The sequence below is a fragment of the Typopeltis vanoorti genome, chromosome 1 (assembly GCF_054136105.1).
Source record: "Typopeltis vanoorti isolate ZY-2024b chromosome 1, IOZ_Tvanoo_1.0, whole genome shotgun sequence".
In the NCBI taxonomy this organism is placed as follows: Eukaryota; Metazoa; Arthropoda; class Arachnida; order Uropygi; family Thelyphonidae; genus Typopeltis; species Typopeltis vanoorti.
Genome location: NC_143549.1, coordinates 103,070,263 through 103,096,178, shown reverse-complemented (window position 1 = coordinate 103,096,178; position 25,916 = coordinate 103,070,263). Strand labels below are relative to the sequence as shown.

General features: G+C 35.6%; 1 protein-coding gene across 2 annotated transcripts in view; it reads left to right on the top strand.

The window, feature by feature from the left end:
• Nucleotides 1–25,916, top strand: part of LOC150110262 (A disintegrin and metalloproteinase with thrombospondin motifs 16-like) — a 127,808-nt gene that overhangs the window by 26,345 nt on the left and 75,547 nt on the right. The window contains exons 2-9 of one of the 2 annotated variants that reach the window (XM_090398724.1): nt 2,511–2,580; nt 2,748–3,109; nt 12,996–13,230; nt 15,788–16,014; nt 18,106–18,189; nt 18,693–18,852; nt 19,260–19,365; nt 21,264–21,401. In XM_090398724.1, the coding sequence (XP_090254850.1) occupies nt 2,511–2,580; nt 2,748–3,109; nt 12,996–13,230; nt 15,788–16,014; nt 18,106–18,189; nt 18,693–18,852; nt 19,260–19,365; nt 21,264–21,401 (1,382 nt within the window). Of the gene's footprint in view, nt 1–2,510; nt 2,581–2,747; nt 3,110–12,995; nt 13,260–15,787; nt 16,015–18,105; nt 18,190–18,692; nt 18,853–19,259; nt 19,366–21,263; nt 21,402–25,916 lie in introns of those variants that run through there. The other variant, XM_090398731.1, reaches the window with a different exon arrangement.

The following is a 25,916-nucleotide window of genomic DNA, read 5'->3' as shown; positions in this document are numbered from 1 at the left end:
AAGATAATAAACATCGATTTGTTTTGCAACGGGGAATCCAAGCATTGTCGACATTTTAACTTTTTCATTTTACCATCATATAAAATTACTGCTGAAAAACATTACTTAGCGAAATATAAGATGATTTGTTTTGTGATTTGGTACATTGCTCAGTGGGAACTGTGATCCCTCTGAAATACCAAGAACAGTCGTTAGAATCGAAGAATTCCAGACACAGTCATCAAAATCCTGAAATTGTTGCGAGAGAGAGAGAGAGAGAGAGAGAGAGAGGCATCGATCAGAAGTAGTAATCAAATAGTCCACGTCTGAACTATGCTAGGGAGAGATAAGATGAGGTCCATCACTTCCGTTTGATTTTGTTTTTATTTTCCCTTTGTCATTTCTGGCTTGTTGCAGGAGCACAAACTTCGTCTCGGGTAGCTGTTTTTACAGGACTTGTTCTGCTTGTTGAGAATAGAAGGCGACACTGATGGTACGCCTTTCTGTATTCAGATCACCGAGATTACTTCCCCAAATTTCACCAAATGTACTTCGTTCTCGATTCGGATCACTTATGAGAAACTTGAATGCTGTTTCACTTTTGTTCGATCCATTGAGTTTGTGTGCCTTGACTGTTGAAGTCAACTCATTTTTCCTTCGCCGCTGACAATTTGTTTGATAAAACGTTCATTCTCGAGGGCTGACAACCGATTTTCCCGAGATGTCAGCGCAATAGTCAATTGATTCCACAGCCATTTCTTGAGGATCGTTTCGACAACTTCGGTTAATCTTTTCTCGCTGGCGAAGACGAAGTTGCGTAGTTTACCTTGTAGTAGTAGTACCGATAATCTACAAATATCAGTGGCCAGATCGGCTTAACATGGGGTTTCAAGATAGAACGAAGTCGCTGAATTTGAACTTTTTAAACCAGTGAAATGCTCTTTTTTACATTCTTTGATCTCTACTATTTTGGGCACGTCAAATGTTTTAGAGTGCTTTCGCTATAACAACCCAAGTTTGAATTCGTGAAGAAAAACGTTATCCAATTAGATGAGTTCTAAATAATCACTCATTCTGAATAATAAATAAAATGATTTAAGTATTAAAATATAAAATTATTCATATCTCATTTGGGTCATAAAAATAAATTGTTCAAATTCTGTGATAATTAGTTTCTAGATAGAGTTTACTGTAAATCAATATTATTCAATGTATTTCAAACCAGTTCACGTTAACAGATTTACTGAATACATGAAACCACTAAAAAAAAAAAAAAAAAACCCTGCATACTGTAATAAAAAAAAGCAGGTCGAAATTCTTGCATAATCGAAGCAAATGAAACAGGAATTATATTCTGATAAAAAGCATACTTGAAACGAAGCCATCCATTGTCACAAGGTGCGTTCAACTCACTCTTCTTCCTGGAGTTTCGTTCTCAAACTCTCCGTCACATACATTTTCTAGATTTATTGTTGTTGTTTTTTTTTCTTGCTTGAGATTTCCTGTTGTTCCGGATTGATTTCGCAGATCGGAAAACTTCATTTTGGATTTCTTTATTAATAAGAAACAAAATTTCTTAAACAAAAAAACAAAACAACCTGAAAACTCTGTCTAAATTCGACAGAGTTTTCAGATTGCTTATTTTGAAAGTGGGAGTATTTTTCAACTGTTATTTCGTTTGAGGGATTCAGTTCAGTGGTTTTCCATAAGTTCATGACTTTAAGACAATACTTACATCTGTTATACAAATACATTGTATTCCAAAACTGCTTAAGTGACAATACCACCTGAGATTAGTATTGTCACTTAAAGAGAATGGGAGAGGACAGATTGTCAAAACAAGTGTCCTCTGTCAGGTTGGCAGGAAAAAGACCCGGAGGAAGACCAAGATATAGGTGCATTGATTCGATAAAAAGTGCCTTAGAAGACAGAAATACAAGATCTGATAATATTGGAGTCTTGAGAGGTAACAGATTGATTTGGAAGAAAATTGTAGATAGGAAGTTAATAATGATGTAAATTTTTCATGTAGTACTATCATATCCTGTACACCCTTCAGGGTACATGTCAAGAATTTGATGATGATGATGATGACATAAATTAGCTTGAATACTTTTTGTTTTTAATTTGATCTTGGAATGAGTGAGATCTTTACTGATAGATCCTGTTTTCTATCAGACAAAAAAAGCTTCTGTTTTTTTTTCCTAATAGATAAACACGCAAAATGTGTATTTGTGAATTCTTTTTATGGGAATCCTATAGTACATTAGTACCTTAGATGGATTAAGAGTTAGGTTATCCATAAATCCTGCTTTACAGATCAAACGTATTTTTGAGACCATTGCATCACTTGGAGACTTGAAAAACTCCATGTTTGATGTCTAGAGCAGGGTTTTCGAATTACGCTCAAAAATAAATTTAAAGAAAAATTCCTTGGCCTACCTACGTACTAATGTACCATGCATTTACAACCTTTTGTGAGTGTGTATATATCTATATTATTTTTATTAGTTTCATTTCTCTGTTGCTAGGTAGAAACACAGATGGTGACATATGATACCCACGACGACCAGAATGAAATGGAAAAGACTTTGGTTAACGGTAAGTAATTTTGTCTATTTTGTTTCTTTTATCTAAAAAAAAACACTTTTAAGCCATTAATTAATTACATAAGCAACATGTTTATTAATTACACTAACAGACAGACTCGGATTTCATTATTGAATTTTTTCCTGATTTTTATTTTATTTTATTTTTTCTTTCTGCAGAACACGAAACCGTCTTCCCTGTACGAGTTGACGAATCTGGTTTTTTTCTCAGTCACTCTCTTCATCCTGAATTATCAGAAGATAAATCGAGAAGAGTTAAGCGTCACACAAAGAACCCTAATAAGATCTACTATTCCCTAAGGGGTTTTGGCGAAACCTTTCACCTAACACTGTCACCGACAGACGACCTGCTAGCTCCGGGTTTTAGAGTGTACCGTCGTAGTCGCGGCGATAGTGAGGGAGATAAGAGAAGACGCACGAAGGTTGAGGAGCCACACGACAATGTAGCAAGCTGTCTTTACAGAGGAGGAGTGAAAGACAAGAAAAATTCTTCTGTTGCTCTTCACGTCTGCAGTGGACTGGTAAGATGCGTGTTTGATATGGGCTTGAGGGGGTAGCAAAGGCAGATAGAGAGATAGATCAAAATAGAAAGGTAGTGGGAGAAAAACAGTGATAAGAGGGAAAAGAATAGAAAATGAGAAAAAAAAGTTTGCAATCACTTAGAAGACTCTGCAGAATCCAAAGGATTCTGCAGAGTCTTCTAAGTTACTTAAGTCAAAATTTCATATATTTCAAATTTCATAAATTTCAAAAATTCATATACTTAAGTCAAAATTTCTTCACATAATAATGCACAATGACATTAATGATTTCGACATAAATTACACAATTGCAAAACATAACAATTAAATCCCTTGAAAGAACGAAACAGCAGAAAAATAGCTTTTAATTATCGTCATTAAGAGAGTCCAGCCAAATGCTTGAGTTTCGTAATTTTTTTTTTCACCCAGAACAGCAAACTCTCTAATTAATAGTTTCCATCAAAGAGGTGAAAACCGTCTATTTAATACCCAATGAAAGTCCCATGAAGAATAATTATATTTCACTTAAATAAATTTATAATAGTTGTATTTATATATTGCCAAGAAGTTCAATTAAAACCTCTTTGTTCGAAGAATAAATACGTTGGGAGTGTGGATGTGCAGCCTTATTAAGCTAGAGATCCACAAGAATAAGGTGATATGAAAAGAATATCGTGAGAATAAGATTGAGGGGAGTTATGAAATATATAAAGCTCAGGCCAGAAAAGTAACGAGTATTGTGAGAAAAGTTAAAACGGAGTCTGAAAAGAAATTGGCCATGCAAACTAAAGGCAATCCAAAAGAATTTTGTCGTTATGTCTCAAGCAAAAGAAAGAATGAATGTGGAAGAATAACTTTACTGAATGCAGATGGTACAAGTGTCGGAAGCTAAGGAGATCGTTCAGTTAATGAGTGATCACTTTGCTAAGATATATCAACCAGGTGTATGTAGCATGGTACTACTGCTACGTTAGATGAAGAGTTATGGGTTCATGAAAATGAGGTTGAAGAGCTCTTGCATAACCTAGATAAGAATTTAACAATAGAAACAGATGGAATATCTGCTCGTTTGTTAAAGGAATGTTCAGATGAATTGGCTAGGCTTTTCACACATTTGTATAACTTGAGTATCAGCTCAGGAATAATACCACAGGAATGGAAGGAATGTATGATAGTTCCATTGCATAATGGTAGTGCAAAAGCTGATGTGTCTAACAACCAACCTATTAGTATCTCTGGTGTGGTAGTGAAGAGTTTAGAGAAGTTGGTAAGAACTCGCATACAGAAATGGGTAGACAAGCATTCTATACTCTGCAGGGAACAGCATGAGTTTACTAAAGGAAGGTCATGTTTTAGCAATCTGCTCATATTTTATAACAATGTTACGACTCAGTTGGATGAAAGGAATGGATGCACTATGATAATGGTGGATTTTTCTAAGGCATTTGATAGGATACCACATGATAGGCTGTTGTGTAAACTGGAGAATATGGGACTAAAACATAATCTATTGACTTGGATCAGGGGATGGTTGACAGACAGATATCAAAAAGTGGTATACAGTGGGTGTAAATCTGCCAGATTTAAGGTAACCAGTGGTGTACCTCAGGGTTCAGTCCTTGGGCCATTATTGTTCAATCTATACATTAATAACATGAAGCAGGGTCTATCATCAGATTTTCAATTGTTTGCAGATGTTGCCAAGATAGGCAGGACAATCAGGGATGCTACTGATATTCAGCAATTACAAAATGATTTGAATAGACTGGAAATCTGGGCAAACGAAAATGGATGTCCGTTTAATGTTAGTAAGTGTAAAGTTATGCACTTTGATTAGAGTTCCAGCGGCATATTATATTAGCGGGGTTATGCTACAAGAAACTGAAGAGGCAAGGGATCTTGGTGTATTGATGGATAAGAATTTAAAGTTCAAAGGTCACATAGCAAAAGTTGCAAATACAACTCAGAGGATAATTGGTATGTTGAAGCGAACCTTGACATGCAAGGATAAGGAAGTAATTTTGCCTCTTTATAAGGCTTTGATAAGACCACACGTGGATTACTGTGCACAGATTTGGTCTCCCGGGTTCCAAGGGGATAAAGAAGCTGTGGAAAGAGTGCAAAAAAAGAGTTACAAAGATTATATCCGGATTATGGGAATTAGATTATGAGGACAGATTACGAGTATGTGGATTATAGACTCTGGTTAATAGGAGAAAGACTGGTGATATGATAGAGGTCTATAAACTTTTGAATGGGTGTTATAGCATTTCAACTGATGAAATTTTTCGTTATATGGAGGGCGGGGAGAGAACACGGGGCATCCATAGAAGTTAAGGTTGTTCTCAGTCAAGAAAGGGTTAAGAGCTAGGTTTTTCTCCGAGAGAGCAGTGAGTGAGTAGAATAATTTGCTCTTACGGGTGGTGAGTGCATCTGGTGTGAATGAATTCAAGGGTCGGTATGATAGCTGGGTTGTGTAAATTACAGCCTCCCTCGATGAGTCCTTGACTCCCTGGAGGTCTTAGATAATAATAATAATAATAATAATAATAATAATAATAATAATAATATTGCTATAATTAAAAAAATTAGTAAAATTTAACGATAATATTAAAGTTACATCATTTTTTTATCAAATAATATATATTTTTTTTAATTTACCGCACAGTTTATGTGATAAATATATGTGAACAGATGGTCCAGTGCTTATATAGTGTGTTACCCCCTCTTTCGTCTGGAAACTCCCCAGGTGTTGTCATGTAATAATAATAATATTAATTAAAAGTTAATAAAATTATAATTAAATAATTTAATAAAATAATTTAATATTATAATATTATAATAATTTAATATTGTGATAATTTAATTTAATAAAAAATAAATAAAATAATTAAAATTATAATAATTAAATAATAATGATAATAATAAAATCACAAACATAACCTAATCGTATACAGTATACATAATTATGTCATGTGATTATAAACTACATCATGTCGTATAATCATGAATCATGCTGCATGATCATTACAAATATTCTTTTCTACGTTCCTCTCTCTCTCTCTCTCTCTCTCTCTCTCTCTCTCTCTCTCTCTCTCTCTCTCTCTCTCACACACACACATCGTATTCATTTTTCCCTATATGTCCCTCTTTAACTACCCTACATCCGTTCAAAGAATGCACTTAAAGCTAAGTAGACTGTGACTAACGGACTTAATTTACTTTGCCTTCACTTTAAGTTCACCCCTACCCCTCCCCGTAAGACTTTTGTCTACATTCCTCCAATTGCTCTTTGAATTAGGGTGAGAAAAATACAACTGACTACGGTCCCCCTCCCCCCTGCAATTGACAAGTGGAGAAACAAGATCCTCAATTTGTCCACCAGTTAGACAAATTATGGCAGATATCAAATATCATTCCTTCTCCTACATGCGCAGAGACTAAAGCCGAATAACTGACAGACCGCCAGGTGGTGATAATTGTCGTTAAACACTTAATGGCGCCAACATACAAAAAAGCACTCCTGTGCCTTGTTTATACAAAGCATTCAAACTTTATTTTTAAACAGGGAAACAAGTAATTTCGCCTACACCTAGGGGTAGAAACTATTTTAAAAGCTCTTGTGGAGCAAAAATTTGAGCTAAAATTCCATTAAAAAAAAGGGAATTGAATCGTTCGTTCATTCATATAGATTTTTTTGTGTGCCTTGTGCGACAAGTAATAAGCATTTACTAGTGTTACTCGCAACTATCTAAAACCACCGATTCTCAAACTTTAATACCTTGTGCTCGCCTTAAAATATTTATAAATTTTACTTCCTCCCAGAATAAGTGCAAGTATAATATACATTCATGAGCCGAAACACTATGACCACACAGCCTGTTTCCGGCCAACCAATTTGCACGGTTTGTCAGAAATAGACTAGTGCTGGTAACGGGGATCTTGGGATAGGAATTGTTCAATGAGTATCACTGAGTCCTCTCGTCTCCATTGAACACTAATTCTTACCCGGGGGAAGGGAAATATTTCGGACTAGGCCCAACGGATCTAGACTCTTCCAGCAAGACAATGTCCACAGTCACAAGGCCCGGTTGGTGCAAGCATGGTCAAAAGAGCACATCGAAGTATTCCGTCTGATGCCATAGCTGCTGAATTCTCCTGATTTGAATCCCATCGAACATTTGTGGGATCATTTGGAAAGCAACATACGTCGGTCGATGCCAGTGTCTCACTCATTCGCTGACCTCCAATTATTCTGTCTACTTGGTCCAAAATAACTCGCGAGACCTTCCATGATCTAGTGGAATCGATGTCAAGTAGGATGCAAACGGTTATCTCGGTCAGAGGTAGCCTAACACGTTACCGAGTAAGTCGTTATAATGCTTTGGTTAATATTGAAAAGTGTGCATATAAACTTTTCAATATCAAGCATTATCACTGTCAATACTGGCTACTTGTATGTTATATTGTCGTAGTTTAAAATTTCAAAATACATTCAAACTATTTCTAAGAACGTACATATTGTTGTTTGCTTTTTAAAACCGAGACTCTGTGAGTTTGGATTCCACAGTACTATATAACAACTAAATTACCTCAACCAAGCAAGGAATTCAAAACATTTTCTCTCATGTATTTAACAAAATATTTCCTGCCAGAAATTTATTCGTTCTTTTCAGTTTGAGGGGAAACCCATACTTTGGAAACCTCTGCTATAGATACATATAAATTGATGGCTCTGAACTGATAATAATATAATAATAATAATCTGAAAACTATTTTTGAGAAAATCTTATCTCTATCAAAATTCTATCCTTTTGATAGAGATAAGATTTATTATTCAATTTTAAATTCCGTTTCCATTTTAGATTAAAAGTTGATTAACTTTTTAATAGGAAAATTATGCAAAATAATATAAAACCCATAACAGGCTTAGTAGAACCAGAGAGAGTGTTTCAAGTTCCCTATGCCCTAATACATATCCTGCCTAGCCTAGTGGCTTTGCGCTTCGTAACCTTATTCCTGGGGAAGGAGTAGCCTAGGTTCGATTTTCGTCGCCGACGTGAGGAGCTTAAAGATCTTCCTCGGCCATAGCTAAGTTAGCCGATCTTGAGGGTGTACAGCAGGTTTTTTTCCCCAGTTTATCTGGTTTTTTTTTTTTAACCCAGATAAACTGGACACACGGATCCGTGTGTCCAGTTTTTACACACAGATCTACAGCCATAAATACTTAACCTCCCCCCCATGAGGGGAATCAACTTGCCCCGATAGGGATGGGGGAGAAAAGGCAGGCAACTCCATACGAATAAATAAATAAATCAGCTATATTGACTCGGTATGTAGATATGTTCATATTATTTACAGACTGAATTCCGAGAATTAGAAAAACAAATTAATTTACTCTAACACACATGTTTCGTCGGAATGTCGACTTCTTCAGGCGTGAGAGCATTAAAAGCAAACACAAAAAACTACGAAAATAAACATTGTACTCTACAAAAAACAGACTATGAACTGAAATTAAGTTTGAACTGAAGCTACAGTCCGGGCTAAAGTTCTGTTGTTAGGCATATGCGAGCTTGTGACTTCACGAGTTAATTTGTTTTTCTAATTCTCGGAATTCAGTCAGTAAATATGAATATATATATATATATAATTAATGAGCTGGTATTAAAAAAATGTTTTTCACCCTTTCACCAAGAGACAATCAGTGTAGAATGATAAGGATGAACTCGGTGGTGTAGATAAGAATTCCTTCTTAATATAGTCCTGTATGTAAACTCTGGCTTATCTAATCTTCTATTATCCCGAATTGGGAAATCACTGGCTTCTACTTAAATCCAAATGTATTTCGATTAACTAGTCTTTGCTTTAAACCACGTTTATTTTCTGGCTGCTGCGATTTTGAAAACGACTGCTGAAGGAATGGTTTTGAAGAGCAAGTACATCCTGCTGTCCGTTTAGATTCATTTGTGATCGTTGTGTTATATTATCGATAACAATGCATAGGATATTTGTGAAATATTTTGCATACCAGCATGGATAAGATATCCCTATGAAGAGACAAGGACCCACTTTATATTCATAGTGGTTGATTTTCAGAGGGCAACTCCTTGCATGGGTTAATATCATTGTAAGAAAGTCCGTCAAGAGCTTACCTTTTTTTTGTTTGTTTTTTTTAATTGATAAACTTTCGTAAACTATCTAAATTTATTTAAGGCCTATATAGTAAGCACTCCACCTGGTATAAAACTATTATTTTAACCTCCGTAGCTCAGTAAATGATGCCATTTGGTTAGAAAATAACTTGGGGTCGAATACAGTCTACTAGGTGAATCTTTATAAGAACTTTTATAACCAAAGGTGAGTTAGCTGGTCTCTTACGAAGGTGGGAGGGTATTACTCTGATTACTCGGGGAGTTTTCATCCCATAAACGGAGAAACCAGTCCCATGAACACAAACAGGCATAGCACACCCGTTCATATAAATGCAGTAGAGAAATGGAAAGCGAGCAGCATTAATAAAAAGTAAAAAAAAAAAAAAATGCCTGTAAATCCCTAACCATAGAACTCAACCCATCCTTGGATGGAAGGAATGAAGAGAGAGAGAGAGAGATGGGTCATACAACTGGTCGTCCTAGGTAAGTGAGTGAATAACATATTCGCTCTCTTAATCAATAGGCTATAATTCAAATTTCACTGTGGAAGAGATGTTTTGCATATGTTTTAGGATGTAGACGAATTTCACCACGCAATAAGGGACCCCGTCTTTTTTTTTTTTTTTTGAAGGGCTGAAAAAAGTGCCATATTTCATCTTTAGAGCACAGTTTCATTATATTATCCATAGGTAGCCCACGACATTAAATGACTATTGGTTTACCACCTTTTGTGTTTGGGATTCATGTAAAAAGGATTTTTATTGTCATTTCACAATATACTTACCTTTTATCACGAGGAAAGTAAAAGAAATATTTGTGTATGTCGTAGCTAAAGCTCAACCCCTTTTTCCTTGAAGCATCATCAACTGGTTAAAAAACCTATTAGGTCTGTCTTCAGTTTCTGTAATGAACACTTTCTTTCTAATAATTTGGAGTCAAGTGTGTCGAATTAATTTCTTTGGGTTGTTCAAGCATGTCAATCAAACGGTCAAGGTGAAACGACTCTCGTGACTCCAGAACTTTATCCCCGCTTCCTTTTCAATCTTATCGTCGTAAATCATCCTTCTCCATCTCTTTCTTCACTTGCCTCTTTGTCACTTCTCGGTGGCTGAGAGCGTCGTCGGCTTATTTTGGAAACTCGTCATTTGGCACCTCGAGCAGAAGTTTTGGCCAAGTGGGTGTTTCTCATCCTACCTGTCACAGAGCGGTGATATGTGGAACGGTATTTTAGGTTGGAATTCCAAACGCTCTCAAGGTTTTCTTGTTGACTGCAACAAGCAGGTGGGCGGACGGTTAAATTTTATACAGCTTGAACTGTGTGGAAAATGAATCTGAAACCCGATGCGACATATGCTATCGGTTGTCATGCTTACAATACATTTAAATCAAGGTTTGATATCAATTAAAGTAGCCCTTTATCAGCAGTTTTGAATAAAATCAGGGTTGCAATGATTATTCCGGTCATGTATATTTAGGCTTAACTTTGAGTTATCACTTTTATTACTAAATAAAGCGGTCCTTGTTTTAGTTAATATAAAATATATTTAAACAGATTCTTTCAGATGTTACAGGTCTGTATTTGAACTTTATAAGGACTCTTCCCTTAGCGAACCATTAAAAAGACTCTGGTTGCTTAGTAACTCAAGGAAGCGATGATATCGTCTGCATGATAATATATTTATTCAGCATATTTCTCTGCGATGTAAAGGGGGCGCTGTTATAAAATGATAATATAAAACACAGTTTGGTAAAAAAAAAATTTAAAAATAAAATAAAAAATCAGTTTTTGTCAATTTCATATTCGAAAGTTTAAAAGCATTAAACTTTAAGAAAACAAAATATCTAAAAACATAAATTAACTTAATCTATCTAATATCCTAAGGTGAACATATTCGACGATGATTCATAAATTCAGTGATTGGTGAATTTTGGAGAAATAAAAAAAATGTTAGAGTTTAACTTTACGAGCAAATTGTAGTAATGCATTTATAAAAACTTACTACACATTTAGCAAAAGATGTATGCATACCACAGTAATTCAAAAGTTTATCGATATTTTCACTATTACTTGCTTATCTCCATAGAATCCGAATAATGATTGTGAAACCTTACCTTATAAAATGCTCCTCACTTCCTAATGGAACTCCAGTCCAGATTATTTCCAACCAAGGGCGCATTCCTCCTACTGTAATAGACGTTTTCGAAACAGTTGTCTCTCGAAAGCTATTTTATCAAGCTTAACTTTGGAGAAGCTCCCAGTGCCACTGTATATACACTGAAAATTGTCAATAAATCTATTACAACGATTGTTGAAAAAAGCAATTAATATAATTTTATTTAAAAAACTGTCCTCAACTATTGTAGAACTAAACTCATTTAGTTATGGAATTAACTAAATAACAATTAATAGCGACGAACCCTTAATTAACTTCGTAAAGTGAGGTTGACTTGAAGTTTTGAGCATTTTTGCAATCGGTCTGTGGAGATAGTTGGATATTACGAATGGTACTTTAAAAAAAACGAATAGAACAAAAAAAAAATATTGCATTCGACGTATTTTGGGAGTTTATTTAAGCAAAACGTTTTCTCCTGTTGGATCTAATGTCAGTTTCTCCTCCAAGTTCTTGTGAACTGTACAACCCTGATCTTTTAGCATGCGCGCAGAATATTCTAGTTATGCCAGTCATAATTAGGGAAAAGGAAGGTCGCCAAAGGCACACCTTGGCGAGAATATTTTATTTATTTTTTTTGTATTTGTATCCAGAGACAACTTTGAAATAATAAATGGGTCACAGAATTTTCATATTAGGTGAGGCAGCGTGGAGAATAGATTAGGTTTAGTATCAATCAGAGTCACCATAGATTGTGTTTCGAATTATTTAGAATATTTAATTAGTAATACTAAATTCAAGATATGATTATGAAAGAAAGACAACGAAAGAAAACAAAAAAGAGGTTGAATACGTTGAATTTCACTGAGTGTGCAGAATACGATCGCACACGCACGCACACACACACACACACACACACACACACACACACACACACACACACACACACACACACACACACACACACACACACACACACACACACGACGATCTGGAAACCTACAAAAGAATGACTTCACGGCTGCCAAACCATCACAATTGTGTTCATTTAACCTTAAAGCAATACCTCCATGTCACTGACAAGCACGTTGCCCTGTCTACTAGGGCGTAACCGACTATCTCTCAGCCTTTCACCTCTCTTCCCTAATTTAAGTTGTTGTTTTTTTTTTGTTTTATTTTTTAAAGCCTTTTACAAAGACGCGATGACAGTGAACGCACACTCATCTTCATCACTAAGTTGGCAAACGCATACTGTGTACTTGAGAGAATGTGCATATATATCGCTCACCTCGAGCGATCGTGGCGACTGGCCAACAATGCTACCGTCTTCTTGAATAATTTTAGGCCTTCGCTTTACAGGTGGAGAATCAGTAGAAAGTTTATTTCAACTTCTCATGAATAATATTTAAAATATCTAATACGACTATTTGTTTCTTTCTTTACACACACACACACACACACACACACACACACACACACACACACACACACACACACACACACGTGTGTGTGTATGTGTTTTTTTAACTAGATTTAGGTCAAAAACTACATTACATTGTGATGAACAACTTTTTATTTTTTATTTATCGTTTTTTTTTTTTTTTTTTTTTTTTTTAACAGAAAGGATTTATCAAGACGGACAAGGAAGAATTTCTTATCGAACCCCTATCTGGCAGCCACGGAGGGAGTAGTGAGGAAGCATCATCTCCAGTACCTCATGTGATGAAAAAGCGGTCCACTACATTCAGAGAGATAAAGGATGAAGTTGGTGATAAGAAAGGTTTAGCGAAGATATTTGAAGGTCAAGGAGAGGCCACTCAAGATCAAATCCATTTTTGTGGAAAGAAAAAGAGATGTAGGTTATATAAAATATCTTCTATATAGGTATGTAAGCATGCATGGGAACACTGTGCATGCGTGTATCTGCACGTAAATCTAATTAATAGATTTAATCGTTAATGCTGTTTTTAAACGATTAATTCGTATTCATTATTAAGTCAATAATCCTCCAAGGCCTTTTAAGCTTCTCAAAAACAATTCAAAATATCGCAGTTAATATTTATTTTCAATAGTAAAAGAAGTTTAGATATAGAACATTAGTAAAGCTTATCCTTTAAAGTAAAATTCGCAATTTTATATGCCAAACAGAAAAGAACTACTAAACTTAGAATTAGTACAGGCATATTTCATACTCGTAAAAGCGATGTTAAATTACCGAAGTGTAAAATAAACATTACTTAAAAATAGGTCTGTTAGTACATATCAGTGACGGGGTATGTATATTCACTATGTAGTAAACTAAAAGTATTCAAATATCTAAAAGTACCTAAACTAAAAGTACAAAATAAAATATCTTAGCTAAAGTACCTAAATATCTAAAGTACTAATATCTAAAAATGAAAGTACTGAAAGTACTAAAATATCGACAAAAGTACCAAATGTATTAAAATATGTATACTAAAAGTACAAAAAGTACTAATTATCGAAATTGAAAGTACTAATTATCGAAACTGAGAGTGCTGAAAGTACTAAAATATCACTAAAAGTTCCGAAAGTATTAAAATATCACTAGAAGTACTACGAGTACTAATCCTCGTAAGTACTAATCCTTAATATTCAAAAATAATATTAATTTCTGTGCCAACTTTTAAAAGTCCGATTGGAAGTCGCCTAACTTAACTGAATAATAATATGTAATAATATTTTTGGTTTACAGATCAAGTGTTGATCAATTTTATTAACTTAACCAACTAGTTTCGCCAAACTTTAACTGTTGGCGTCTTCAGGGCACTTACATATAGGCTGAAACAATCTCACAATTATGTGTAACTATAAAACTGACAAGAATAACTGTAAAAAACTGACTAGAATAGTTACAAATAAAATAGTATCTAACGTGCGTGAAGCACGTATCGCGTGTACAAGATTAGCTAGCTGTTGCTAAGAGACTTTCTGTAGTTTGTATTAAAGTTCATTTCTTTTGTTTTTAAAGATTTGATTAGGGTTTTCCATATTTCTGGAAGTATTAGGCCTTGATTTCTGTTAAGGTTGACAGTAGAACGGGCGACTGTGGCTGCTGCTTTGAAAATTCTTGAATGGTAATCTTCCTCTAAGTAAGGGGAACGACTTTTGTCCCACTCGATGACATGGTTAGTTGTAGAGAAATGAGACGATAGACCAGAAATGTCCTGTCTGTTGTTTTTAACATAGCCAATGTGCTCTTTTTGCCTGAATTCAAGGTTTCTCGAGGTCTGTCCGATGTAACTAGAGTCACATGAGCATGGAATATTATAAATTCCAGCATATTTATAGAAAGGGGTGGTTGTCTTTTGGAGATCTTAGTAGTTTACGAATAGATTCTATTGGTTTAAATGTTACTCTTATTTTGTGTTGTAGGAGATACCACTTACAAACGGAATTGCAATAGTTTTTATATATTGAATATCTTCTTTTTCTTTTTGTGGTGGTTCAGAGAAAAGGACTTTATTGACTAATTTTCATAATTATATTTAATATTTTTCAGCCTATTGTTTTAATGAACAATAAGCTTCTTTTTTAAACTCGAAAGCTCATGAGAGGATGCGCCAAAAATTGCATTCACTTCATACTGATGAATATAGGAAATGAATATTTAAAAATCAGTTGGGACACATAATTTAGGAAGATGTACAAATAAATAATTGATAAGAAAGAAAGTTACCCAATATTAGTCTTTCCTTAGGATATTTACAGAGCGAATTTTAACTGTGACAACTCAAAACAGGTGCTGCCTTATTATTACTTGGAGTTTTTGAAATTTGACAAGAGTAAAAATTTGGCATCGCTCCTGTTCTAGGCGGGAGTTTGTTATGTTGTAATCTCTGCTCTCTCAGCATCTCTTCCATTGGTATTATGAATTGCTGATATTCACTTGGAATACATCAAGAATTTGTCGTGTTCCATTCATCATGGTTATATTTCATTTATCGGATAAAGTAACCGGGGAAAAAAATCCATAACTAGCTTCGTTGGAAGGATGTGCCCAAGTTGGCACATATACTGACATTGCATTAAAGTAACTTTCGGTTAAATCTGGAAGATGATTAAGCAGAGAGGTGCACCATTGGAATGATGAAGAAAACGTGTTGGAAATAAAACATCTTCGCAAAAGATTGAAGAACTGTCACTGGAGATGTGACGTGGATGGGAACTAACATGATTATGGCGACATTTTTGCCAAGCTCTTTTTTTTTTCCCTTAAATCATATACGATATTTTCTTAAAGCCATAAACTTTTTAATAACACTTCTGTAAGGATTAAAGTGATAATATTTCTATTTACAAAGAACCCTTTTTTTATGCATCTGTATTAATGAAAGCAGCAGTCCTATTAATAAACTAATACTTAATTACGCATTCCGTTTCCTAAACAGACATGCCTCACAAACCAAGTCGAAGACATTTCTGGTTACCTGGAGAGTTTCCTAGACGGCATAAAAGATCATTGGAAGAAGTCAATGGGAATCATCTGTCTCGAAGTGTCGGAACTCGTCGGAGTCGAAAGAGAAGTCTCGAAACTTTAGTGGTGGTAGATCGAAAAATGGTTAAAAAACACGGAACGGAGAATGTGACCACCTACGTTCTGACGGTGTTCAACATGGTAAGCTAATAACAAAGTTGTTTTCTTTGAAAAATTGATTGGTTACTCCGTATTTAAAATAACAATCGAAGTAAATGAATTCCACTGGTTTATAACTTAAGCATAACTTTGCATCCGCTTTAGGATCAGCTTCAAAATGAACCCCACTGAGATCTAACAGGCTACATTTTTTTTTTATTCAGTAGGTGATTGGTAACAGTTGGAAAACAGAACACAGAATTCTGATCCATTTGAACACAGCGCAAATTAACAATCATTACATTTACAATTGATTGCCTCTCTAATCCAACAAAAAATACGTTTCTTATTTAATTTAATAACTAGATAATAGAGAGAGAGATTAAGTGATAGATTAAATAAAAATGAACACATTAAAATGATAATTAAACTAACAAATATGCCGATCTGGTTGGCTGAGCGGTTAGCGTATCCGCTTTCTAGCCAAAAGGCTGCGGGTGGGTTCGAATCCTGCAGTGGGCATGGATGTTTGTGATTGTCTGTGAAAATACTGGTGGTGGTGGTCGGCGGTAGATGGCATCGGTGTGTGATGATGAAAGTAGTTGCGGTTCGTAGTGATGGACAGAGTTGTGGAGTGGGTACCCTCCCTCGACGAGTCTTTGGACTCCCTGTAGGTGTCATATAATCATATATCTCCAACTACATACCAAAAGTTTTCTCTTTTTCATAAGAGGATGTTATGCAATCACTGAAGTAAAGGAAATGTCATTATTTAAGATCGTATACTATATACATAACATAAAACTATTAATACACACATACACACACACACAGTAGCCAAAATATTCGAGCTACCTTTAAGCTAAACGGAACCCGCTCCATTCACCTTCTCTGAATAGATGGTAGATTACCGTCTGAGGTTTCTAAATGCTTTTCTGAAAAAGTGTCTTCACTTAAATGATCTCGAAATGGAAAGAAGGCTGATAGTGGGAGTCAGTTAGTAAGAACATCTCATAAATCGTTGCCTTGCTATGATGGTTCACTGCAACAGTATCTCGGGTATTTAGAGAGTGGTGTGATCAAAGGTAAACACCATTCACTACGACATGTCAACATTGGGAATGAAGTCGGTAATTGATTAATGTTAAAGGATTGAAAGTTCAGTGGCTATAACTGGTACATAAGTGCTATACATCCAGGTTATATATGATAGACAGCTTAATTGCCAATCACCAAATCTCAATCCTATTGAGTATCTTTTGGGATTAAAACTTCAAACCAAACTATACTGTCGGACCAGAAATCACGGGACACGCTGTGGTTGCAAGATAATGTATATGAATAGATCACCAGTCGTCTGAAATCATTTTGATCCTGCTTAACAAAGAAATAGTATACCAAAAGGATTAACAGCATTTCAGAGGGGAATGATAGGCGGATATCAGGGGAAAAAAAATTCTCTACTTGTTATTGCAACAACAAATAAGCAATCCAGATAAAGAGCCACTGTTCCTTGAAAAGTCTAGTTACTTATTCGTTAGCGTGCTGCCCAAATAAACTTTTGTAGATTGACATTGTCCAAGGAAAAACAGCGACTGAACCTTGAAGCAACGGAACTCCGTTCAGTGGTGCGATGATTGCACTACACTACACGCTCTTCCATTTTATGGATGTATTTGGGTATGGAGAATGCCTGGAGAACACCTTAACGTGAGTGTGGGTTAGGTCCACTGTTGCTATGATACACGGAATCATAACTGCTATATTCAGTTTTATGATACAACCCATTACATTTTCGAAAGCAATGATTATAAACGTGTAGTCTAAAGAGAATAGCTTCGAATCCTTGCAGTTTTCACCAGAGTCCAGACGTGAAATGAAACGCAAAATGGGTAATGCCAAAATGATCTTTTTCATTAGTGGTTATTAGTAATAATGTTTTAAAGGAAGAGTACAACTCGTTTTCACATCGATCACTTGTTGCAACAGAAGGAAAACGTTAATTTCTGTCCATAAAATAGAATTTAAACGAATCTTCTTTAAATGTAAACAAATCCTGTTTATGTTTCCATTAACTTTTGGTAGGACAGCTATTATTTCTTTCTTTTTTTTTTTTTTTTTTTTTTCATCTAGGTGGCAACATTGTATCAAGACAGAACAATCGGTAATAATGTCAGTATCGTCCTGGTTGGACTGATTCTTCTTGAAGGGGAAGAGGTAAGATAAAAATATCCATAAGGAACAAATAATTAATTTTATCATTTTAAGGACTTGCTTTTAACTCTAAAAAATGCTCTTTTGCTGTTTTGAATGTTATGTAACATCACGAGAAATGCATTAAGTACGATACTTATAAATAAGACTCGAAGGATAATAATGGCGTTTGAGTAAAAGGTACTTATACTCAAACACCATTGAGCACAATTACCTTTTACTCAAACACCATTATTGAGCAAAAGGATTTTGAGTAAAAGGTACTTATAGGATTGTTGGAGTTAGAGAATCTATTAGTTTGAGAATCTATTAGCGAATGGTAGATTTTTTTAATAGCTAAATAGCAGCATTGTATGGAGATCTACATACTGAATTGTCTGAGAACTTGTAATGTGTATGCAACTTAAAAAAATAATAAGAAATATTTTGTCATTTAAAACAAACTGCTTTCAATTAAAGACAACGTGTTATACAGTACGAAGTTCACATTGTTTCATATTTATTAGCCCGGACTCAGCCTTGTGCATAATGCTGAACAGTCTTTGTCGAGTTTCTGTCAGTGGCAATCCACACTGCAAACTACGAAAGGATCCCATCATGACCACGCTGTTCTACTAACAGGATTGGACATCTGCTCCTGGAAGGATGAACCATGCGATACTTTAGGTGAGTGGAATATGAACATTAATGATTGGTGAATCATTAATGACGTCATTATTTCTGCCTCACAAATATAATTTTTAAGCTTTGAATGAATGAATAAATGGAGCTCACAAACCTCTTTTCCCATCCCGAAGATTCAAGTTTTGGTGTCATTAATTAGAAACCACTTTCCTGGAAGTAGAACTTGTTTTACAAGCTTTTGTTTATAGGATGGTTAAGTTTCATACCAAATCTTACTAGTGCTAGTTGTAATAGCATAGTGGATCGTAGAAAACTAAAGGCATCATAAAAAATAAAATTATCTTATAAGAAAAAAAAAGCTTAAAAAAGTGATGCTAGAAAGTGAATGTATAAGAAAGAAAGAAAGAGAGAGAGAGAGAGATTATATGACCACCCATTTATCATTTCAGGTTATGCTCCAGTAAGTGGTATGTGCAGCAGGTATCGTAGCTGTACCATCAATGAAGACACAGGATTAGCATTGGCATTCACGGTGGCTCATGAAATAGGACATAAGTGAGTAGTGAGTTTAGATTTATTTTCAAATGCGAATCAGTAACTATAACATTAAATCACTGCTATGATTTATAGAGAAAGAGTATATTTGGATCTAACTTAAAAAATCACGTCGAGGATTTGTGATTGATTACATATTGCAGGAGTTTCAAACCTGGATTTGTCACATTCCGTTTCAATCAATAGACTTGAAGCTTTTTTTTTTCAAGTGCTTCCGCTCTTTAACCAACGGCTCTCGGTTCGAATCCCAACGTGACATTGATGTTTAGATGTTTATGAAAGTGTCGAGGTGACTGATTTTCAATGCTGTCTTGCAGATTATCCCGATCTATTGGACTAAAGTGGCGGCTTGAAAACGTGCAATGTTTGGACCAAGATTCCGGATTACCCACGATAGTAACATGTTTAAGGTTTCCAATCTTAAATATGACACTGTCTTTCATGGATGGTTGGAATTTGCATTAAAAAAAAAAATCTTAGTGAAACGAACAACAGGATACATAGAAACAATTGGAGAGTCGCAAGCATTTTTCATGTATAAAACAGCACAATGCCCCTTATTAGACCGGGTTTAACATTCATTAGAGCGAGTAGAGACGCCTAAACTTGGAAAAAATTGACAGCTACCATTGCTCGGTGGGTATCGACAGTGCCTTTTGGTTGGAATGACAAGGGTTCGAATCCTGTGTAGGATGCAAAGAACCATTATAAGTGTTTTTAAATTTGAAGTAAGTTAGCCGGTACCCAAGTTACAAAGTACTAAAGTTTGTCCTCACGGAAACTGTGGTTTTTCATAGAATGGGATTTACCGTAAAGATCTCAAAAATTCATAATAACATGGAGTGGCATCATTCTTCATTTACTGCAGCTAAGTTACCATTACAGCAGTCGAAGTGGGAGTATTAACTATATCCTAGTTACGCAGTTTAGCTGCTCTCAAAGTATTTATTCTGCGGTCAGACAGGGCTCGAAGTGACGAGGTTAATTTTAGTATTTGATGTTTTCTTTTCTTAATCTTATTGTGCTGGACCGAAGAATTGAATCCATAAGTGGGCAAAGTGTATCATAGAGTTAGATCAAAATTTTAATATAAAACATATGAGAAATTCCAATAACCTGTAGTTTTTCTGTACACTGAAATTCTGCACATTTAATTCATTACAGTAAATTAAAATTCAGTATATTTAATTCAATGATGTACATTGATTGAAATATTTTGGCAAACATTTCAATGTATATTTCCATAGAAACGCCACTGAGTAGACAAAATATAATTGTCTTGAATGCTGTACAATGTTTCCTGGCATTCTGAAAAGAAAGTTCCAGTTCGAATTTACGCTATAGCACTATCGACAAGATGCTCAGCAACAGTTGGGATAATGCACACTCTGGTCAAAAGCTGACATACCCAAACATATCCATCTTATTTGAAAAGTGGGTATCGTGATTCATCTCCTCACACTACAACTTTCCAACAGTTCACTCTTCCATAAGGGTGAGCTGTACTCAATTCAATTTGGATCTAAACAGTGTTTGGTAATAGTGTTTACTTAGCTGCCTTTTCATGGAAATCGAAGATATGTCAGAACGTAAGGTTCTGGCATACATTTCTGCAGCTTATTCATAGTCTGTTTGGTTGCTGACAATCATCCTCAGGCATTTACTTTTACATAAGCGACCTTGCTTCATAAGTTATTTATGCCAAGAATAAATGGATGGTGTAGACGGGAGTTAAATTCTCTTCCAAACTAAACCTGTGAATAAAAGCGAGATTCAGATTCGTGAAACCAAAAAAAAAAAAAAGAGCACATCTTGCTTGTCATGTCATTGCAATATATATCATTATATAAATGTATATTTATATTCATTAGCTAATATTATCTGTGTTCTCGTTGCAGTTTCGGAATGATTCATGATGGACGTGGCTCTCTGTGCGAAGGAACCAAGGGCAGCATCATGTCTCCAGTTCTAAGTGGAATTGATGGAACCTTTCTGTGGTCAACTTGCAGCAGGCGTGATCTTACCAAGTTCCTGGAGTAGGGGACCACCCGGCCATCTTCCTGGGGTGAATGGGATCTCTTTAAGTGTGAGCTAGTACTCGCGATAAGACAACACGCGTGAGACACGACAGCTAAAGGATACGATATCCAGTTCCAAAATTTAGGTCATTGGGAATCGAAATATACAGCCTCTGTTCAAAAAAAAAACGAATTTTTGTTAGAAAATAAAACACAGGCCAATTTTGATTATTCAAATCATTTATTTTCAATCAATATACTCTCCCACAGCTTCGATACAGCGTTTGGCACGGTCAATTAATTCTTTAAATTAGTTTTTTTATATAGGTTTTTGGATACTGTTGAGGGTCGTGGTTAATGCCGCTTGCACGTTTTCAGTGATGTCGTATCGCTTTCCTTTCATCGGCAAATGAAGTCGGGGGAAGAGAAAGAAGTCAGAGGGTGCTAAATCAGGTGAATACGGCGAGTGATCCAACACACAAACGTGGTTTTTTGCTCAAAAACTGTCTCACAATGTTCGAACGATGAGATGGTGCATTATCGTGCAAAAGTGACCAGCTGCCTGCATCACGATATTCATGCCGTACGACGAATTCTCGCTATCAATTGCTTCAAAACTTCGAAATAATACTCATCATTGACCGTTTGGCCAGGTGGAACGAATTTTTTTGTGGATAATACCCTTGGAATCGTAGAAACAAATCAGCATTGTCTTTACTTTTGACTTCTTCAAGTAACTTTTTTTCGGATGCCCCTCCTCTGGTGGTCTCCACTCAGCACCCTGGGGCTTTATTTCGGGCTCGTACTCAAAACACCACGTTTCGTCACCAGTAACGATCGTTTCGAGGAAGTTTGAGTGCTTATTAGCGGTTTTAATGAGGTCGTTGCAGTGTTTAATTCGATACATTTTTTGGTCGTCGGTCAACTTGTGGGAACAAATCGCGAATTCAATTTACGAAGGCCAAAACTCTCGGTCAAAATGTTGTGCACAGTTGATTTCGGAATCCCCATTTCATCTTCCATGAATCTCACGGACGAGTTCGGGTTTTCTGTGATGAAATCACGCACCTTTTTGATGTTAACTTCGCTCAGTCCAGTTTTTGGAAGACCCGGTTTTTCGTCGTCCTCAAGCGTCTCACGACCACTTTGAAATCGCTTAAACCACTCGTAAACTTGAGTGCGGGATAAACATTCATCACCGTATGCTTTTTGAAGCATTTGATGCGTTTCGGAAAAACTTTTACCAAGTTTAACACAAAAGTCAATCGCACTCTCTGTTTGAAATTCATTTTCCGACCATTCGTCAAAACACACTGTCACTCTTGAAACTATAACTCGGCTTCTAATGAAACAAATGTCATAAAGAGTTGACACAACACTAATGAAGGTTGCCGCTTTCGACAACAAAAAGATACAGCAGGTGGCGCCACTAGTTTCTTCTATTTTCGAAAAGTGTGGTTTCTTTTTGGACAGAGGATGTATAACGAATGTCGGATTTTTTATTATTATTATTATTATTTTTTTTTTTTTTTAGTACGGTAGTAATCCGTTTCGAGTATTAATCAGATCCGAATATTATTTAAGTGTATACATGTGTATTAAACAAGTTACAGCTTAGGGCCTCTGACAAGGGCTTCCAACCAGCTATATAAACCTAAAATTTATTGTAGAGGGGAGCGGAGGCTTAAAATTTATAGTTTAGGGGTACCAACAACCTTAAACCGGACCTACTTTTCTCGCATAATCATGGTAAACAGTAAGACGCATTTATATCATAGTGGGCGAAGACGCAATAATTGCCTAAAATAACGTTCAGTAATCGATAATTTTCCCCATCCCGTGTCATTTTTCTATCTGATTAAATTTTTTTTTACAAATTTATCTCGAGTTTATAACAAACAAAAATTTATATGATTATGCGAATACATTTATAATCCTTATCTTGTAATTTTGCTACTGTTTTTATTAATGATAATTTTTTAAATGATTATTATTTTGCTATTGTTTGAACATCAAAGCATAATCGACAGCTTTAGGTTTTATTTCTGGATCGGAATTCGCTGCGTTCACATAGTACATGAAGCAGTATTGATATGGAAGCGTAAATAAAAGTTCACTGCGAAGCAATAAGGAAGCGATTATTTTCGTTAAAGGTGGGAATAAAAGATTTTGGACAAAAATTAAATATAAATTTAGTAGAATAAAAGTTAAACGATATTTATCTATTAATTTATTATATCGTTTTATGAAATGAGTCGGTAATTTTTTTACATCTGAAATGCAATATGTAGTGGTTAGCGCCACCTATTATTTTAATACTCACTGTGTTGAACTGCTTCTTTTCCCTCGACTAATTTTGTAACGTTCAAAGTAGATCTGACTTTGTAGTGCTAGTAAGAGAAGTGTTTTCAATATCGATACAATCCCCCCCCCTCTCTCATTTTTGTTGTTATTTCACAGGTAAGAGACGGGAGGGAAGAACTTAGTTACTAGAATGCAAGCAAAACATTTGAACTCTAAACAAAATAACTAAGTTAGAACGAAAGCTTCAAATAAACTAGACAAAAATGATTCGAGCTGTTAGAAATAGTTCAACACTGTGCGTGAATACTGTATTGATACGTCAGCAACTGTTTTAATGCATAGATGATAAACAGTGATTATTTATTTAAAATATATGATAATAAATTAATTATTTAAGAAAAAAACCACGCAAGACGTTGCTGACTATAAGGGTGAAGCAAAATGCTTTTATAATCCCTGCTGTCTGATAAGGATTGCTGTGTGAGGAAAAATTTATGAGCTAAGTGCTCTGCCTGAGTGGGTGCGATTTAAAGATCTTCATTTGGAAGTAGGATGGCCTTGGGTCTCCTGTAATTTGAGAATTCTGTTTCATCATAATTTGCTGCTTGTTGCACTAATTCATTTGGATGTGAAGAGGATGCTGAGAAGAACTTTACTGCTGAAGACTGCAGGAAAGAGTAGATGTAGGGGATATTTGTGTCCCGGTGGAGCTGGACATTTCTGACATACCATGGTGCGTTTAAGATCATGCGGAGACATTTGTTTTGCACTCTCTGTAGTTTGAGGATATTTGTACTTGAGGTGTGGCTCCAGGCTGGGGATGCATAAGTAATAATGGGTCGAATCATCAACTGATAAAGGAGCAGTTTTATTTTGGTATCCAGCTTGCTATTTCTATTGATAAGAGTACCCTCTTATCAATAGAAATAAAGCTGTGCAATGACTCTTGATGCTTTTGTACATGAGGCTTTTATATGTGGACTGAAAGTTAGTTTTTTGTCCAGCAGTACACCCAGATATTTGGCTTCTGCTTTCCAGGAAATCTTGGTATTAAATAGGAAGATGTCATCTTGGGGAGATATTGAGTTTTTAGTGAAGAGCATGGCGATACTCTTCTGAGGGTTTACTTGCAATCTCCATTCCGAGAGCCAGTGCTCTAATCTCTGCAGGTTTTCTTGCAGTTTCTTGGTGACAAGGTGCGGTTTAATAGATCTGGCTAGTATAGCCGTGTCGTCTGCGTATAGGGCAATGATAGATGACATTGGATTGTGCGGAATGTCCGCCATGTAAATCGTGAAAAGTATCGGTGCCAGTAGGGACCCTTGAGGAACTCCTGCCAAGATGCGTCGCTGGGTAGATAATATATCATTTAGTTTGACTTGCATTCGTCTGTCACTAAGAAATTACTTTATAATTTGGACTAGATCTAATGGAATGCCAGCTAAAATCAACTTGTATAGTAGTCCAAAGTGCCATAATTTGTCGACCGCCTTTTCTAAGTCAAGAAAAACTGCTCCGGTGTATTGGTGCCAATTGTAACTTGTGATAATGAATTCGATTAGTCTATGAATTTGTTGGGTGGTACTGTGAAATTGGCGAAAACCAAAACTGTTCTAAAGGAAGGATGTTTAATTTTTTTACTGAAAGTTGAATTCTGGAAAGGATAGCTTTTTCTGCTATTTTGCCCAAATTAGAAATCAGACTTATGGGACGATAACTTTGAGGCTTCTGAGGATCCTTTCCAGGTTTGTATATAGGAACTACGTCTGCCAACTTCCATGCAGAGGGGAAGTACTTAAACCTGAACATAGCATTTATTATTGTTGTAAGATATACGATAGCCTTTCGGGGTAGCAGTTTAATAACTTTGTTGGATATGCCGTCAGACCCTGGAGCTTTTTTATTCTTTAAATTCTTTATAATGTCATAAATTTCAGCTGGGGAAGTAGGTGAGTTGGCTGGTACAGGTATCAGGCCGTTTTAACACGTGTCTGACGTGGCGGTGGACTTTGTAAATATGATTGAAATTTAGATTATTGTATGAAAGGCCACACTGTTTTTCTAAATTTTTAGCTATAGTTTCGGCTTTTTCTGCATCTGTGTAAACAATGTTCAGGTCAGATTTGAGAGGAGGAAGAGATTTGTTTTTGTTTTTGATGTTTCTCAGGAACTTCCAAACGGATTGATCATCAACAGGTGATATGGAGGCTAATTTGTCTTCCCATAGTT